Genomic DNA, 18,166 nt, shown 5'->3' with positions numbered 1-18,166 from the left:
CTGTAAACATACTGTAATAATACTGTTTCACACTGAGATACGCTGGCTTGGCAGCAAACTGTAGTTTTTAAAAACAGTTTTAGTTAATGTCGAGAGAGAAAACGGCTTTCCCCCCAAAGTATGGTGAACCTACAACACCCCGACCTCTTCTCTTTGTCCCTTGATTGTATGACTTTATGACCCTTATATTAAAAAGTCACCTCTTTAGGACTGGTCCTCAACTCTAGATGCAGTCCAAGCTGCAGTGTATATATGATGTTGTACATTACACTTCTCTCTCTTTCTCAGACTTCTGTTGCTATTCACCGTTTGAAATCTTTGACGATTAAATTAAGTTTCCCCCGCATCAAGTACGCCATGTGATTACTTGACGCCCGCCCTCTCTGTTACTTAGGCGCCTCACCCTGCTCGTATCGCGCTCCGGGGGTGTTTAGCTGCTGTCCAACGCCACCCACCCTCCCCCTCCCCCATCCCCACCCCCAACAAACTTCAAGTTTCAGTTCGTCTCTGGTCTGGGTGTAGAGAATATAACAAAAATCATGTCTGCGGTTCCACCTGAGCTCCTTCATAAAAGACAAACTAGACCTTGATGAAGAAACCGTTTTAGTTTTGTTTATTTTGTTTATTTTATTTTAATTTTTTTTTTTTTTTTCCAGTGATGCGGATTCTGCATATTTGTATTTCAGATGATGTAGCTAAAAACTTGATGTAAATTCCTCTTTTTCCCTTTTTTTGGCTTAATGAATATCATTTATTCAGTATGAAATCTTTATACTATATGTTCCACGTGATAAGAATAAATGTACATTAAATCTTCGTAAGACGTTTGCTGTGGATTTCTTCATTATTCCCCTCACACATGGTCGAGGCAGCAGTAAATAAAGTCCTGAATTTTTTTCATTTGGCTCGCACTCCATCTGCACACAAGGAACAATTTGATGCGTGTAAAAGCGACATCACCGTGTGTTCTGCTGACAGTTTGGATATTTACACACGGATGCGGAGACGCAAGACACACCCAGCTCTGCTTATCAAATGCACAGCCATGTTTTCCATCCGTGCATTGATTGACATCTCAGCCCAATGTGGCATGGTTGTCTTTGTCCCTGGATCCCACATTACATAAATATACATTTACAGTGAAGGGGGATTGTGAGCATGCAGAGTCTGCTTGATACATACATTACAGATAACCTAAGAGAGCTTTCATTTAGCTCGGGGTGAACAGTGTGACAGAAGCTGAATTCACTTTTAAGAGTAAAATAGTGGGGGGGGGGGGGGGGGATACTCGATTGTGTGAGACTGTGTACACCCAATACAATAGCAGCCAGTAAAACCAACCAAACGTCTGGCGTGCTTACAGTGAACCAATGTTATTGTGGGAGACACAGAACATCCATTTCGCCCCAGGAAACAACGTAATAAAGTTTTGACATTTTTATTTCTATTGTAGTCTTAAATGGCGAGACAAAATAGTATCTATATAAACTAAACAAGTCAGCGAGAGCTAAATGTGGCACTAACTCAATTTTCAAAGACCGCTGCCAGCTCTTGATGTGGTTTCACTTAGTTGAGCTTTATTTATTCAGGAAGTCTCGCTGAGATCAGATCTCTTTTTGCAAAAGAGACATGATAACAAAGCAATCTACAGTAAAGTCCTCACTTCCTTTTCACAACGTTGCCTTTGACTCGGTTAAATGCATTAAAGGCACATGGATCCCTTGAAAGAAACCTGGAGCACTGATGAAAGTATCGGAGCCTATTCACAAGCATTTGTAATTGTTTTTGGCCTTTATTAATAGGACAGATGAAGCCAGGAAAGGCGGTGGAGAGACGGGGGACAACATGCAACTAAAGGGCCGCGGGTTGAACTCAGACCAGGTAAGCCACTAGGGCGACCCAAACATATTTCTTTTCTTTTTTTTTTTTTTTTTTTTTTTAAAGTACATTCACATATCCAGTACAATAAAGTCTACAGCCATGCTAGCAGCTCTGTGTGGCTGCACTTAGCCACAGCAGTGCTTTGAGCTAAATGCTAGTACTATGCACGCATGCTAACATGCTGATGTTTAGCAGGTAGAATATTGTTCCCCATCTGAGTTCAGCTTGTTAGCATGCTAAAATGTGCTAACTAGCACTAACGCCAGCATTTTTATTGGTCAAATTAAAATGTTGACCTTAATTTTGAAGTCAGTTTTTTTTTAGAATTCATCCTTAAGGTAAATATAATGTGCAAAATGCCATGGCAATCCATCCAGTAGCCTAGTTGTTAAGACATTTCATCATAGACCAAAGTGGAGGACCAACCGAATGACGTTGCCGGTGTTGTGCCGAAAACAGACTGCCTGCCGAAATACGACTGCACGCCGCTAGCCATGTAGTAACCATGTAGACTGTTAACGTCACGGCAACACGGGAACTTAAACTTTGTGTTGCTTAAAACAACTTGGCTAATGACATTCGGGGCTACAATAAAAACATTTGTGGCTGAAGCTCTTCAAAAGTGACCTGGTTAATATTGGTGCACATAACTATTTAGACTGACAAACATTGCCCTCTAGCGGCGTGCAGTCGTATTTCGGCAGGCAGTCTTTTTTTCGGCACAACACCGTCACTAGAGCCATGCTGCTAGTGGGGCTAAAAAGAGGGAAGGGAATATTTAATGTACACAATAGAACTGTAGTGGAGTGTAAAAGCAAAGCCCAGAAAGTAAAGGCTTTTAGCGGGAGCTCTCTGAGGCGTTTTGCAGAGGGACACAGTTTGGAATTTGGCTCCAAAGTTGAGGCCGAAGCAGCTCTGAGAGTCACAACATGTGGGACAGGAGACTTTGTGGCTACGTTCACACCGCAACTCTTAATGCTTTATTCGGATTTTTTGCTCGGATCAGATTTTTTTGTTTGGCTGTTCACATTACCTTTTAAAATGTGGCCTGTATCAGATTCCAGTGTGAACTGCTTGCGGTTTCGAACTCACCCGCATGCGCAAAAGAACAATAACAATGACATTAGACGCAGCACGCTGTTGCACTAAAGTTAGGGAGGTTATGGAGGAAGTAAGTATTTTCGCTTTTATTTCAAAATGTTTGCGTGTGGCAGCCGTAACATTAATGAGCAGGTGCTGAGGAGAAGGAGAAGAATGAAGAGAAAGAGAGCCAAATTGGCTATTTTGGCCTTTTTTGCGGGGTTATGGCTGCAAATTCACTACGCATCAAATCCACCTCGGTTGTTCACACTTGGGTCTGATTCAGGACCACATATGGAAGTGGTCTAAATCTGATTTGAAAAAATCTGATCTGGGCCAGATTTAAGTGTTCACACTACTTCTGAAGAAGTCTGACCTGGTCACTTGACCCCCCCCAAATTTGGGCCACTTTTGCCTGCAGTCTGAACGTAGCCTGTGTCATGTCATTACATTATTGTATAAACACTGGCTTGCCATGTGATGCCTCTCCATTGTGGTGTTTTCATTATCTGTCCAATTGTGACCTCTAGAGGACATTTGGTGGCAACAATACAGTGATACAGCCCATTGTGGAAGCACCATGATACTGTATTTGAAAAATGCAACAACTCAGTGAGTTATTTCATGATGTAGGCAGGCACACGCTATGGATATCATTATTATTGATTGTGACTTTTAGCTGTATATTGTCTGTTCCACAGGGAACATCTGCAGGAGAGTGTAACTAATTGCAGAGGAATGCATATCTATGCAACAAGGTGCTAACGTGACTGTTGTACAGTTTCAGCTGTAAGCTGCTCAGTGTTCAGTGGCGAGAAAGACAGATCTCTGGACATGATTATTATGGATATTCTTCATCTACTGTGTCAGCATGCTGTGAAAAAACATCCGGCCCATCTGCAGCTGCCCCCGAAATGATGAGTGGAATTTACCTGCCACATCTGTCCAGTACTCCGGATCCATACGAAGTGGAGAGTGGAAGCTACATGTGCCATTAATACATCAGTTCCACTTTCATTGACAGATTCTAGGCATATCATTTCATTCATACCTGAAGCTCGCTGAGGCCTGAAGACATCTGTCACGGGTATTTTCAAAGAGCCGTGACAAGCAATCATGACAGCCAGGAGTAAACACACACTGCCAAAGATTTGCCATGTCTCTAAAGAGACTCTTGAGCCGTTATAATTGCATCAACAAAGCACCTAACAAATCTTTCAGAGCGCCCCACATCACTCTCACGATTTGCTTCCAACATACTGCAGTAATTTGAGTTGTGTCAATATCCATATGGTCAAATATTGATTTCAGCACAGTCAGTGATTGCGTCAGAGATTTGCTGTAATAGGCTGTAAAAGGAGTCTTGTATTACAGCACGTTGTACTTCTAGCAGCAAAGGTCCATATGCAGCGTATAGAATATAATATTTTGAAGTAATGGGGATTTTTAGAGGTTTTTTGTGTGTGTATCAACTGAGCATATGAGCCTGAGTTTTTGAATTCAGTTTTTGAATAACATTTTTTATTAACATACATTAAGTCCTTAAGTTGTAGCCAGTATACAGTATGTGTTTCATCTTGTACTTCAGCTGGCTCCTCTCTCTACACTCAAGACATGGCGCCCTCATGTGGTCACAGCAGCACAGTACAGCCGCTGTACTACAGTGGGTCCCTGTATCACAACAGTGTTCCACTTCAGTTAGGTAGGATTAAGGTAGTCTATATCCACGATGTTCCACTTCCAGGATTGCTCCGGTGCCGCAGGAAATTCCACCGGATGCATGTCTTTTCGCCGTTGTCCGTTTCCTTCCTCTTTCTTTGTGTTGGCGTTCTAAACTCCGGTGGATTTCTGAGGACTATGGTTAACTGCTCCTCAGATCTCTGCAGGGTAAATCCAGACAGCTAGCTAGACTATCTGTCCAATCTGAGTTTTCTGTTGCACGACTAAAGCAGCGGCTCCGTGCCAGACCCTCTCGTGCAGCGCTGTGGAGGAGCGAGACTAGGATTAGGGCCACATGTATTTGAGTTCTGAGTTTAAAGTCCGAATTCTGAGATTAAAGAAAAGTCAGAATTCTGACTTTAAACTCTGAACTCAAATTCATTTTTCAAGTGGCTCTAATCCTCCTCCATAGTAAATACACTTAATGTGAGCTACAAGTAGAAGATAAGACAACATAGTTGAACCAAACTGCCACCATACAGTATTATAAGGACTCAATTTCATTTTAAAAGGGAGCTTCAGTGATTATTATTGCACGTCCAGGAGGTAAATGTCCACATCTTTAGTCTCCATGACCAGGCAGACAATAATAACCCCGATGACATCATTATGAAGTCATCAGGCTTATTTTTTTTTCCAGACACCAAGATTGTCAATGCATATGTGCCCATATGAACAAAGTGCGGTCAAATATTTTCAGTCAAGTCAAAAATATAAGTGAATCCTTCAGTAAATGTTAGATAAATAATTACATTAAATAATGAAAACAAATCTCTTAAAATAACCAATATTTGTTAAATGCATGTCTTTAATTGTAATGTTATGCAACAGACTTTCCACTGATTAATTTAGATACATTTCATTGTGAGCTCACTAAAAAAAATCTTTAGATGTGGAATTGTTATATAAACCATTTACATTATATATGCATATTCCTCCAACACCCTAAGAGTTATACGTATAGCCTGTTATATGATTTGTGTATTACCAATAGTAAAATATAGTGGTATTTGTAAGTAACACAGCTTCCTGTGATTAAGTATTCTTGGAGAAGTGGAACATTTGAGCATATGGTCATATACCATATGTACCAGTTATCAGTTTTGTGTGTGTGTGTGTATATATATATATTTGGATGTACTGTTAATACAAAACAGCTGTTGGTTGACTTGACCTGTTTCTAAGAGTTACTAGTTTCTAGAGTGACATTTCTGGGTTAAGAATGAACCTGTGCATAGACTGTAATCTTGGCACATGAAACACAAACCGTTACTTTTGCCTCAGTTCTGCAAATAATTGTGACATCGTGTGATATTCCATCTTGTTATCCCCTTTGACAAAAACGTTCTGGTTTCAAAGCAACAGCACTAAAGCTGGCGCTGGTTCTGGCTTTGTCATTTCCCCACCCACCACAGGCTATAGCCATGATTTTAAAAACCAAACGTAAACCCAGCATTTGAATATTGATAGAAGATTTGAAACCTGGGGGCCATTGCACAAAAGCAGAATTTATAAATTCAGGATAACCGATAAAGCGAGGGTTGACCTGGTCTAATCTGCGCAGCCTGGCTTGGTGCGTTTCCCGAAGGCCGAGTCAGGCTGAGCAGGAGGAGCGACTAGGTCGAGTCAGGCTGAGGAGGAGGAGCGACTAGGTCGAGTCAGGCTGAGGAGGAGGAGGAGCGACTAGGTCGAGTCAGGCTGAGGAGCAGGAGGAGCGACTAGGTCGAGTCAGGCTGAGCAGGAGGAGCGACTAGGTCGAGTCAGGCTGAGCAGGAGGAGCGACTAGGTCGAGTCAGGCTGAGGAGGAGGAGCGACTAGGTCGAGTCAGGCTGAGGAGGAGGAGGAGCGACTAGGTCGAGTCAGGCTGAGGAGGAGGAGCGACTAGGTCGAGTCAGGCTGAGGAGGAGGAGCGACTAGGTCGAGTCAGGCTGAAGTCATTCGGATAGATACGCGTTCACGGCTTTCCTCAACAGGCCGTGAGGTCTATCACAGATTTACTGATGCTAAAATGGAAAATACACGTTGTGCATACTTTACACAGAGTGAGCAGCAGCTTCTTGTGGAAGTATGATAACCTGAAATATTTGTAAAAATGAAACACGGAATGAAACAGCAAGAGAAAGCGTAGATGATCACGGACCGACTGAATGCGTAAGCAGCCTAAAAATATACATTTCCTAACCACTGCTCCGACTTTAATAATCATACAATACAAGGAGTTAAACTAATTATTTGCACAAATGAACAGTTGTACCCTTGCCTTAAAAGTGAGCAGAAGCCTAATGTTACAAGAAATTTACCATGAAGATCAATTACAGCCACTAATCTACAATGCTAGAATAGGCCTATGATGTGTAAATATCTCTCATGGGCTAAAATACAAAATGACCTAAGCAACACTAACTTCCACTGCTCGCTTTTCAGGTAAAGTGTATGACAGTTTGTGGAAATAACTGTTCTTGAATGGTTTCATTTAGCAGTAGTTCGTAAATGTACATTTTAAGATATATTTTATTTTACAGAGGCAGAGTTTCCTTCTTTACATATGCTTTGCTTCCTCGTATATATGGACATAGAAAAGAAAGACTCCGAAAACTAAAGATAATTAAGTGATAAACTCAATGCACACTATAAACATGACTGTAACAGAGTATTCAGTTATTTCCCCCTAGCAAAATACAAAGTCAAAAACCATTGAGGTGTCCTCTCCCTGTTTAATGAATGTACTGTAGCCTCAACTATATAGTTACTGGTCCAGTGAACTCAGACTATGATTAGGGAGGACTGTACAATAAGTTGTTAAATTGTACAATCCTCCAAAATTATAGTCCCAGTTTACTGGAGAGAACAGATTGTGTGCTATGGCAGAGAAAATGCACATGGAATATAAACAATATATAAATATAAACTTTGTTAAAGAATACAAACAAATTAAAAAAAAAAAAAAAAGTGTATTGTCTTCCATCGTTAGAACCACTAACACGTGGACAGCATTTTATCCTTAAATCACCGACTTCATTTAAAACCGGTTGCATTTTAATGCAGCCTAATAAGGTAAAAGCACTGCTGAGTGAACAGAAAAGGCTCCAGGATTACAGAAATCCTGGTCCAGAGCAGGCTATAGCTGCACAGAATAAACCTCCATGGTAACTTAGGGGCCTCTGCTTTTGTGCAACCAAGTCAAGACTAAACTGGAATATCCCAGTTTAATCCCTTATCCTGGTTTTGTGCAATAACCGAGAGTTCCGAAATTCTGTTCAAAGCTGTAAATTGTTTGCAACACACTTTTACACACTAGATGGCACCAAACCTACATCAATATACACACGCTGTGGCATTTACCAGTAACACAGCTAGATGAAATGTTGAAGAAGTCAAGACAAAAACATGTAGATTTGTTTTATTTAAAAATCTTCCATCCCTGGACACCTGCTGCACCTATTGAGAAGAAGATGCATTAGAAACCAGGTTTAAGCATTTAGAACAAGGAATAATCAAGTAGGCTACTCACCTGCTGCTATAGCACATGAGGCAATCCCAGATGAGGATTGACTCTGATCCATCTGGTCACATGACCACTGGGGACCCAGGGCTTGTAAGATGCAGACTGCTGTTGGGGATCCAAGTAGCTCTGCGGGTCCGCAGTATGCTGGGGAGCCGCCGGACGCTGGGGAGCAACGTAGCTCAGAGGGGCCGCCACATAGCTCTGGACCTGGGGGGCCACTGGACGCTGGGGAGCAAGGTAGCCCGGAGCGGCCACCACATACCTCTGGACCTGGGGGGCCGCCGGACGCTGGGGAGCAACGTAGCTCTGAGGGGCCGCCACATAGCTCTGGACCTGGGGGGCCGCTGGACGCTGGGGAGCAACATAGCCCAGAGCGGCCGCCACATACCTCTGGACCTGGGGGGCCGCCGGACGCTGGGGAGCAACGTAGCTCTGCGAGGTCACCACATAGCTTTGGGCCTGGGGGGCCGCCGGACGCTGGGGAGCCACATAGCTCTGCGAGGACACCACATAGCTTTGGGCCTGGGGGTCCGCCACGTCGGCCTGGAGGGCCACCAGATGCTGGGGAGCCACGTAGCTCTGCGGGGTCAGGTCAGGTTCTTTCAGCCGTCTAATAGCAAAGCCACCGTATTGATAAGGGATGTTGTAAGTTATGGTTGGCGCATAGTGCTGACTTTCAGTCGTCTTTATACTGCGTGGCAGGAAAGCAGCTTGGGCGCCGCGTTTGGACAGGTCGTTGCTTGAGACCATGTTGGAAACAGAAAACCGGTTGCCTTGGTTTGGTATACTTGCCTCATTCTCAGAGTTTAGTCCAGTAATCTTATTTGGGCTGGATGAGAAACGTTTAGATGTTTTAGAGCCATGACGTGGAGACACTCTTTTACCATGGGCACTGGCTGAGGTTTTCGTCCGGATAGGACTTCTGTGTGGTGTTTGAACATCTGTGCCAAACAGGCTGGAAGACTTAATCACAGCAACTGGAGACTTCTGTTCTGTTGAATGGGCTGAGCGTGGAAAAAGGGAAGCCTGTCTGAGGTGATTCTGGGGATAGCTGCCACCAACTCCACTATCCTTTTGCGACAAGCCAACATTGCTGCTCAGTCTGTGATCTGCAAGAGAAACATAAGAGTCCAAACCCACAGCTAGTAAATGAGGAGCACTAAATGGACAGTGACGCATTTTGTTTCCTGCTCACCTTGTGTAGCCCACAAACACTGTACATGCTCTGCTTGAACTAAGCAAATCAGCAAGAACCTGCCCAAAAAAGAAAAAAAGTCAGGGTCAGAAGAAATTGGACAGCAACTCAACACATAGTGAGAATAGCTGCAACCACTTACCCCAAACAAACTCCATGAGCCATTTCTGTGTTCTAAAGTGTGCAGCCTGGTCACAGCAACAGTAGCCCAACTGCCCTGAAGCAACTTGCTCTACAGGTATACACAGGTAGCATTTATTGCAGCCTGCCTCCAATCACTGCCTAACGAGCTGATTGTCTACAGGTGCGTGCTGCTGCTGTGGACTGAGCAAAGCGTGCTGTTGATCAGTAGTAAATATGATTCAGAGAGGAACATCTTGCATGGCAAGATATATGAATTAGGATGGGGATGGAATTTAGCAGGGATTTTAGGGATGGGTGAGGACTCAAGGGAGTGCTGCAAAGTTCTATTTAGTTGTCTTAAGTCTACAGGATTAGATCGTAAAGTATAGTTTTATTTTTAATTTTAATTTTAATTTTAATTTTAATTTTTATTATTAATAAAGTGCCCATATTATGAAAAAAACACTTTTTTTTCTGGGATTTGGAGTGTTATTTTGTGTTTCTGGTGCTTCCACACGCATACAAACTTTGAAAAAAAAACATCCATGCTGTTTTGAGTGAGATACGGTTTCTGAATGTGTCCTGCCTTCAGTCTCCGGATGAGCTGTTCAAAATCTGCACGGCTTTCTATGTCACTAGCCGAAACGAGGGGCCTAGGGGGCTAACCGTTAGCATGCTAGCGCTAGCATGCTAGCTCGTTCTCAATGGCAAAACACTGGTACAACACACACAAATTCACCCTAATCTACAAAATAAATTGTATATAACTACTTCCATGTCCCTGTTCTGCAGGTATTCCACACAAAGTTGGAAGTGCGCCCTCATTTAGAAGAAGGCTCCCGGCTAATCCTGCCTTGTACAGGCCGAAGTTGCACAAACACCTAGCTAGCTCATGTAATCCTTACCTAGCTACTGCGCATGTGCGACTGACAACAAAGATGTTACAGAAGTTGCGAGGTCTCACTCTGTAGCTAAAACAGAGACCTGAACACAGGGTGAAAAGAAGAGCTGCAGCAATGTGCAGTACAACAAAAATATGGTGTTTTTTGAAAATTAAAAGATGTAAACCTATTCTGATACAATCTCAAATTACAATTATGAACCTGAAAATGAGCATAATATAGCCACTTTAAACTGTAACCTGAAGTACTTAAGCCTTGATATTACACACTCCGGTACAGTAGGTGGCGGTATGCACCTAAACAAGTTGGTTGCGACCCGCCATTAAACGCAGAAAAGAACGAAAGAAAAGAGTGCTGTTTATTTTTCTTATTTCATGCCACCTCTATGTTCTCAAATCCTGCGTTTCTATGCTAAGAACCAGTGGTGGAATGTACCTAAGTACATTTACTCCAGTACTGTACTTAAGTACAACTTTGAGGTACTTGTACTTTACTTGAGTTTTCCATTTCAGAAGGGAAGTATTGTACTTTTTAGCCCAAGTTACTAGTTACTTTACAAATTAAGATGTTTGCATACAAAACACATAGTAGTTAATTATTTGGGTAGTTTAATTTATAATGAAACAATATAACGGCCTACAAGTCCAGCTGAAATGATCATCTGATGAAACAGAACTGTTTGGATCGTTTCCCGTTTTTTAAAATGTGAGGATTTTTCTGCATTGAGTACTTTTACTTTTAAATACTTTACATTATCCTGATGATACTTACATACTTTTACTTAAGTAACATTTTCAATGCAAGACTTTTTAGTATTTTTACAGTGTGGTATTACTACTTTTATTTAAGTAAAGGCTCTGAATACTTCTTCCACCACTGCAAATCTTTATTTTGCTAGAACGAGCTTTTCCCACCCACACACATATAGTAACAGTTAACAGCTTCTGCCTGCTTTGTTGCACTGAGATTTCTCCTCTCTGCATCAGGCCTAACCTTGAGAAAGATCATGTCGGCCATGATGGCCTTGTTAACATTATTAATGATGACTCCTGCACCCCCCCGACGCTGAATAGACCCAGGTGGCACACTGCAGTAATGATGCCCTCGACCCTAACTGTGACAAACAACGCATCAAGATCAGCGTGCTTCCACCTTCTGTTTGCAGAATATAAATCACACGCCAACACCACAATCTCCACATCAGTGGTGGAATGTAACTAAGTACATTCACTCCAGTACTGTGCTTAAGTACAAATGTTGAGGTACTTGTACTTGACTTGAGTCTTTTCTTTTCATGCCACTTTCTACTTCTACTCCGCTACATTTCAGAAAGAAATATTAATATAACTTTTTACTCGACTACATTCATCTGACAGCTTTAGTGACTAGTTATTTTACAAATTAGGATTTTTGCACACACAACACATGTAGTTTATAAAATACGATGTTTCATTAAAAATTAAACTACCCAACAATATAACGGCCTACAAGTCCAGTTGACATGATTAGACCATTACACATACAACTGTTTGGATTGGAGTACTTTTACTATTAATGCTTTAAGTAGTACATAATCCTGATGATACTTACATACTTTTACTTAAAGTGCTGATATTATGCTCATTTTCAGGTTCATAATTGTATTTAGAGGTTGTACCAGAATAGGTTTATGTGGTTTAATTTTCAAAAAACACCATATTTTTGTTGTACTGCACATTGCTGCAGCTCTTCTTTTCACCCTGTGTGTTGAGCTCTCTGTTTTAGCTACAGAGTGAGGCATCTCACTTCTATCCCATCTTTGTTGGGAGTCGCACATGTGCAGTAAGTACTGCTAGCTAGGCAGTTGCAGAGCATGAGGTCATGCCATGCTAGCACAGCCCGGTCTCACGGCAGTTCGTGTAAATGTCACGTTATTTTTAATCTATTGATACGTGTTCACGGGGACGTTTTTCTCGTTTTTTACGTGGTGGCCAGCACGAAAATGTGAAGTAATGTATTTCAGTGGGAAGCATATTTCGTGGTCACAGCAAGAAAATGGTAGGGAGTAGTATAAAGAGCCGAAAATCCGCATAGGGAAGTTGGTCAGGGTGGTGGTTGGGTCAAACAACACAGGACTTTCACCTGGGCGAGCGGGGATCGCGTCCCGCGTGTGGCGTTTTGTTTCCCGTAGTCTTCCTAATCACAACCGTTATTGTGGCGCGTCCCCAGCAGCCGTCTCCAGGCGTGTGAGGTGCCCCGTCCCATTATTGTGGCGCGTCCCCAGCTGCCGTCTCCCGGCGTGTGAGGCGCCCTTTCCCTGTAGTGTTTTTCCTAAACCCAACCTCTGCCATCCTGTTATTGTCGCGCGTCCCCCGCAACCGCCTCCTGGCATATGGGGCGTCCTTTTCGGCCGTCTTCCGGCGTGTGAGGCATCCTGTCCCCGTAGGGTATTTCGTGCTGGCCACCACGTAAAAAATGTCCCAGTTAACACGTATGAATAGATTAAAAATAACGTGACATTTACACAAACTGCCGTGAGACTGGGTTGGCTAGCAGCTAGGCGAACATTATAACGTGTGTTACAAAGTGACACACGTTCGTCACAGAAGTAAAGGCTGGACTACAACAGAGCTGTTTGGAGCAGTTTGTGAACAGTGTTTTCTGTTGGAGATGGTAAGTCCCTTTGGGGTGGCTTTGGGCTTTTTCACTTTGTAAATCTATAACGTGAACAAAATAGATATATAACCCAATACAGGAAAGGGGAAAAGCAAAAAAGCATAACATGAGCACTTTAAGTAACATTTTCAACGCAGGACTTGTACTTGTAACAGAGTATTTTTACAGTGTGGAATTAGTACTTTTACTTAAGTAAAGAATCTAAATCCTTTGTCCACCACTGCTCCACATCATGCATTCCAATTTCATTTGAATTCTGTTTCTCAAATGTAACTGTGAGAAATGATAAGCAGAATGCATGGCGTCCTACGCGAGTGTGCTATCATCAGCTCCCTGTGTCTGTTTGACTGATCTGTGACCATGTGGGACGCTCCACATGAAAATGACCCCTTACACTGTCAGTGTAAGTGACACACACACTGAGGACACACTCCCTGGTAGTCTGACAGGTGTGAATCTTCATCCCAGACTGTGCTCGGTCAATAGTGTTCATTAGTGACACTCCCCTGCAGCCAAAAGAAGCATGATGCAAGCGCACGACAAGTGAATCTGTCACTCTGTCCTACTTTCCCCAAGTACTGTATATGCCTTCATGGGGTGCACTTCTTAAAGCCAGATTTATTGAAAATGTAGGCCTACAATCTTATTTTTACATCTTTTAGGCATTCAGTGTTTGACATTCACACGGGCATCCTGTATGCGCCACAGCGGCGATAGCAAATTTCCTCCTCTCGGCCGTTGGAAGGAGTGACACCTCGCGTGCGATGACCAGATGAGTGTGGTGGCTTAGATCAAAAGACACAATTTCCTGTCAGGAAAAAGCACAGAGGATTTTTCTTTCAGGAACAGTTTCCTCCTTTCTGAATTCTTTCCATTACGCTTATCGACATGCATACGTAAGATTCCTGCATGGTAAGATATATTTGTAGCCACAAAAGGGATGTGATGGATGAGAGTGCTAACGCAGCATCGGCAGGGCGTGGGGACATTTGTCAGAAGGGTTAGTAACACAGTTGGAGACCATGTCTACACTAAGCCACCTAAATCTGAAAACACATCTTTTTCTCTCCATTATGGCTTTCCGCCCACACCGGACACGGAATCAAGGACACAGTCCATCGCCTGTCATATCCCCTTTGTGCATGCCTCAGTGTTGTGGTTGTCTGCTAGAAGCTGTCATAAATTAGTTAGTATTAAGGCACATTTTTATGATCGTCGTTTTTTTAACCATATATTTTAACCGGATGAAGGATTTTACTCATCAGATGTTTGGATCTAAAGTTATCAGAGAAACAAGCTGAGCAAACTTCTGCAGCGGCTCGGCTCGCAGACCCCCGCCTGCGTTTTTTACATTACTAGTACAGTGCCTGCTTGGCCTGGGTTATTGCTGCTCATAGCTTTCTCCAGAACCATTGCAGACCGATCTCATGAAGTGGCGTATGTATGACACGCCAATTCGTATGGCATTATTGGCGTGTTATCAAGACGCATACTCGCTTTTCAGCGTGTTTATCAATGCCGTTTGGCCTCCATTGACTTACATTACCTTGCGATTGCGTGTGAATTGACGCCGTAGCGAGTAGTATGAAAGGGCGAAAATCCACATAGGGAGGTTGGTCAGGGTGGTGGATGGGTCAAACACAGGACTTTCACCCAGGAGACCGGGGATCGTGTCCCGCATGTCACGTTTCCTAAACTCAACTGTCGCTTTCTTCTTTTCCTAAAGCCAACCCCGTTCTTCTTTTACTAAACCCAACCGGTTCTTCTTTTCCTAAACCTAACCCGTCCAAAATGCGCATATAAACAGATAACACGCCACTTGGCTTTAGAAAGTGGCGGGTGTGTTTACGTCCGCTGTATACAGCGTAGACATACACGCGGATAGCTCAAAATGCATACAGATAATACGCCACTTGGCTTAAGAAAGTGGGTGTGTATGTTTACGCGAAGTCATGATGTCATGTTGACCATTGTAACCCAAAATAACTGTATACTACTGACTTACGGTGTACTTCTACTTCAGAGGAAAACAGTGTTCTACTACATTTACCTGACAGAGAAATGTTATTACGTCGGAGATTCAGATTTGAAAAAAAACAAAAAACAAATTTACAGCTCACAGCAACTTAATAAGGTACTACAATATAGTTTCTGCCTTTTTTTTTTATATCTTGTGTCTGCAATTTTATTGAGTTTCCTCTTAGCGAAATGCTCTGAGTGACGTGACATTTACACGAACTGCCGTGAGACCGTGTTGTGAATTTAAGCTGGACTTTTATTGTGAAGGTAGACACGGAAGGAGCGAAGCCAGCCTTATGCCGGCATTTGTTTATTTTCCTCAACCTTTATTGTGCGGTTGTTAAGTTTTATTCACAGTTTATTGATATCCAATATCCAACGCTGTCCAAACTGCTCCAAATTCCAAACGCCAAGTTCATTGGCAACCCAGGAAGCCGAGTGTGAAGTAGATCCAAAGAACGGTTCTTAAGATATTTACACACACAGATGGTCCTCGATTTATAGTTAGATGTTTTGGGGGCTTTTTCATTGCATTTATTAGTATAGCTGAAGATTTACTGTAAAGTGGGGAGAGAGGGATAACATGCATGCATTTCTAACGTAAAACTGCGTTATTCTGTGTTTTTATCGGTTTAATAAAAAGTTGCCCATTTACACATCCAGCATCCTGGTGAATAGTCCAATATTCACTCTTCCGCTTAGCTCTGTTTTGTTCTCCACCAACTCCTGAGAAACATGTCTCTCTCTGTAGCAGCTAAAAGCTCCGTTATGTCCACCAGCTAGTCGCCAACCAGTCTGTCTGCCGCTGTTGCAGGCAGTGTACAGTGGGTTAATCAGAGCTTTTTCACTAAAAACATCTGCCTGCTGTGTCTCGAAACAAACGACGGTGAGAGCGGTGAATGAGAACCAAACAGTAAGACTCATGTTGGAAAACCCCAAATAATGAGCTGAAAGATGCTGAAAAGATTATTAAAGGGATAATTCACCGATTAGCATTAAGCTTTGTATCAGTAGAAAATTTTCAAAATGACTGTGCTTCCCTCCCTCATGTCCCCCCTGAGACGAGAGCTCTCTGTATTGTGTGTCTGGGAAAAAAAACTCTGATGACGCAAAAATCGTCATTTTGCATCATCAGAGGCAAAGGTTAGAGACTACAGCCAGTAGTAGGAGCTAGTTCCGCATGTTTTCAACCCGCCCATGGGGGGGTGGGACCTCACTCCCAGAATGTCCATAGTGTCAGCCATCTTGAAGCTAAGCTAACAGGCTCTCACTCTTTTCAGCAGCAACCTTGCAATTATGTGCATTCAAACTACCGCACGTGTACCACCGGGATACATTGGTACAGATCGGAGAATATGCAGGACACTTTATTACAGACGGAATATTCTACACACTACACAAGCTTCACCTGCTAGCCGAACATTCTACATTCCACGCGAATTCACGGCTGTGTTTATACTCTGTGTTTACATCCCACCAAGCGCTAATGCTACCACTGCGTTAGCTGAACTTTACAGAGCTATCAGTGAGCTCCAAAGCACACATCCGGATGGACTATTTATTGTTGCTGGTGATTTCAACCACGCAAATCTAAAGAAAGTTCTTATATTCTACCTAAACCTCACAGTGAACCTAACTTATAACAATCAGTGCTCTGTTACAAGTCTACTTATGCCCTGTCTTTTGTTGTCTGTTGTCTGTCCTGTCCCTTGTCTGGCTTAAAAGCAAAAAACGACCTACTGCACCTCATCTATTCAGGAAGAGGAGGCTGTGGGTTTCATTAACACTTCAAGGAAACCAATTTATTTACAAAACATAACAAAAAAATTAAATTACAGGTTTCCCAGACTGGCATTATATAATTTTGTTGTGAGGGACCTACATGATGGTGAGAGATTTATTCAAGATTTATTATTTTGTGTCATGTGGCAAGATGTAACAAGCCGTGCTGTTGGAATTGTATCACCCTGTAGGAGAGTGTCCTCTTCCAAGTTCAGCAGCATCATCTCCTCAAAGTCCTTACTGTACCAAGATGCTGTGAAATCAGAGAGAGACAGTCAGCAGATGGTGTCTCCTCTCCGGAAGAATCTACCCTTTGGCCTCCGAACCATTCCTCTCCCTCTGACCAATCAGGTGCCTCAGATCCCTGTTGGGTGCCCTGGGCTCCCTCCCGCTCCGGCATCTGGTCCAGCATTTGAAATAAGGAAGGTAATAATAATGAGCTTAAGTCTCCGCCCTCCAGGAAGGCGAGAGGTCAAACTACCTATGGAGAGTTCACACCCAACACATTCCACCAACAGCTCGAGGATCCATCATCACAGAGGCTGCACTCTTTGCTCTTCACTTTACAAATAAATGTTCTCAAGCTAAAGTTAGAGGATAATATCAGGCATTATTGTTGTAGTTTTGGTCATGATAAGAAGAAGAAGAATAGATACTTTAAAGATCCACAGGGAACACGCTGTTCCTCTGTTACACTCTGTTGATATATTACAAATTACACACACAGGCCCGAAATACATAAAGAGATGTCAGAGTGAGGGGGCTGCCCATTAAAGGCACCCCTAGCAGTTGGGGGTTTGGTGCCTTGCTTAAGGGCGCCTCAGCAGTGCCCAGGAGGTGAACTGGCACCTCTCCAGCTACCGGTCCACAGTCCGTACTTGGTCCGTAACACAGTTCTCACCAAAGTAACTGCTGAGATCAGAAACCACTTTATCTGGAGGTAAAACTAAAAGTGAGTACAGTATGATAGGTCAAAGTAGAAGCGTTGCTCATGTTTCTTACTCCTTTTGACGTCTCTTTTTTTGTGATGTTGCTGTTCCCAGATCTCAACGATAGGAGTGATGGCCACAAATACAAATAGAAGTTGTCATAGCTCGGCGCGGCCTCCCGCTGGCGCTCCAACTGCAGGTCGAAGCCAGCACATAGGGACCAACCGTGCCTGGGTACGATACACAGCGTTCGCGCTAATCAAACCATCTGTACTCGGTTCTGGGACCCGGTCCCTGATGTGAAAGCCCCCTAACTGACTGTCTGCCTGTTTAGTGCTGGGAATATAGTGTACAGTCAGTTTATTAGAACTCTTTT

At 43.0% G+C, this 18,166-nt stretch overlaps 1 protein-coding gene across 2 annotated transcripts; it reads right to left on the bottom strand.

Moving 5' to 3' along the window:
- Positions 1 to 8,064: 8,064 nt before the first annotated feature.
- On the bottom strand, positions 8,065 to 9,676 carry LOC116035939. 2 transcript variants are annotated; one of them, XM_035993414.1, is made up of 6 exons: positions 9,523 to 9,676; positions 9,381 to 9,439; positions 8,757 to 9,294; positions 8,448 to 8,594; positions 8,192 to 8,363; positions 8,065 to 8,118 (listed from the first exon to the last, which is right to left on the bottom strand). In XM_035993414.1, the coding sequence occupies exons 1-5, from the start codon at positions 9,543 to 9,545 to the stop codon at positions 8,198 to 8,200; spliced, it is 933 nt and encodes a 310-aa protein (XP_035849307.1). In that variant the 5' UTR covers positions 9,546 to 9,676; the 3' UTR covers positions 8,065 to 8,118; positions 8,192 to 8,197. The 2 variants fall into 2 exon arrangements, with proteins under 2 accessions (XP_035849307.1, XP_035849308.1); XM_035993415.1 differs by lacking the exon at positions 8,448 to 8,594 and adding an exon at positions 8,421 to 8,426 and having other exon boundaries at positions 8,192 to 8,339; positions 8,706 to 9,302; positions 9,347 to 9,439; positions 9,523 to 9,675.
- Positions 9,677 to 18,166: the final 8,490 nt, after the last annotated feature.

The sequence above is a fragment of the Sander lucioperca genome, chromosome 16 (assembly GCF_008315115.2).
Source record: "Sander lucioperca isolate FBNREF2018 chromosome 16, SLUC_FBN_1.2, whole genome shotgun sequence".
Classification (NCBI taxonomy): domain Eukaryota; kingdom Metazoa; phylum Chordata; class Actinopteri; order Perciformes; family Percidae; genus Sander; species Sander lucioperca.
This window is presented reverse-complemented; position numbering and strand designations above follow the sequence as displayed.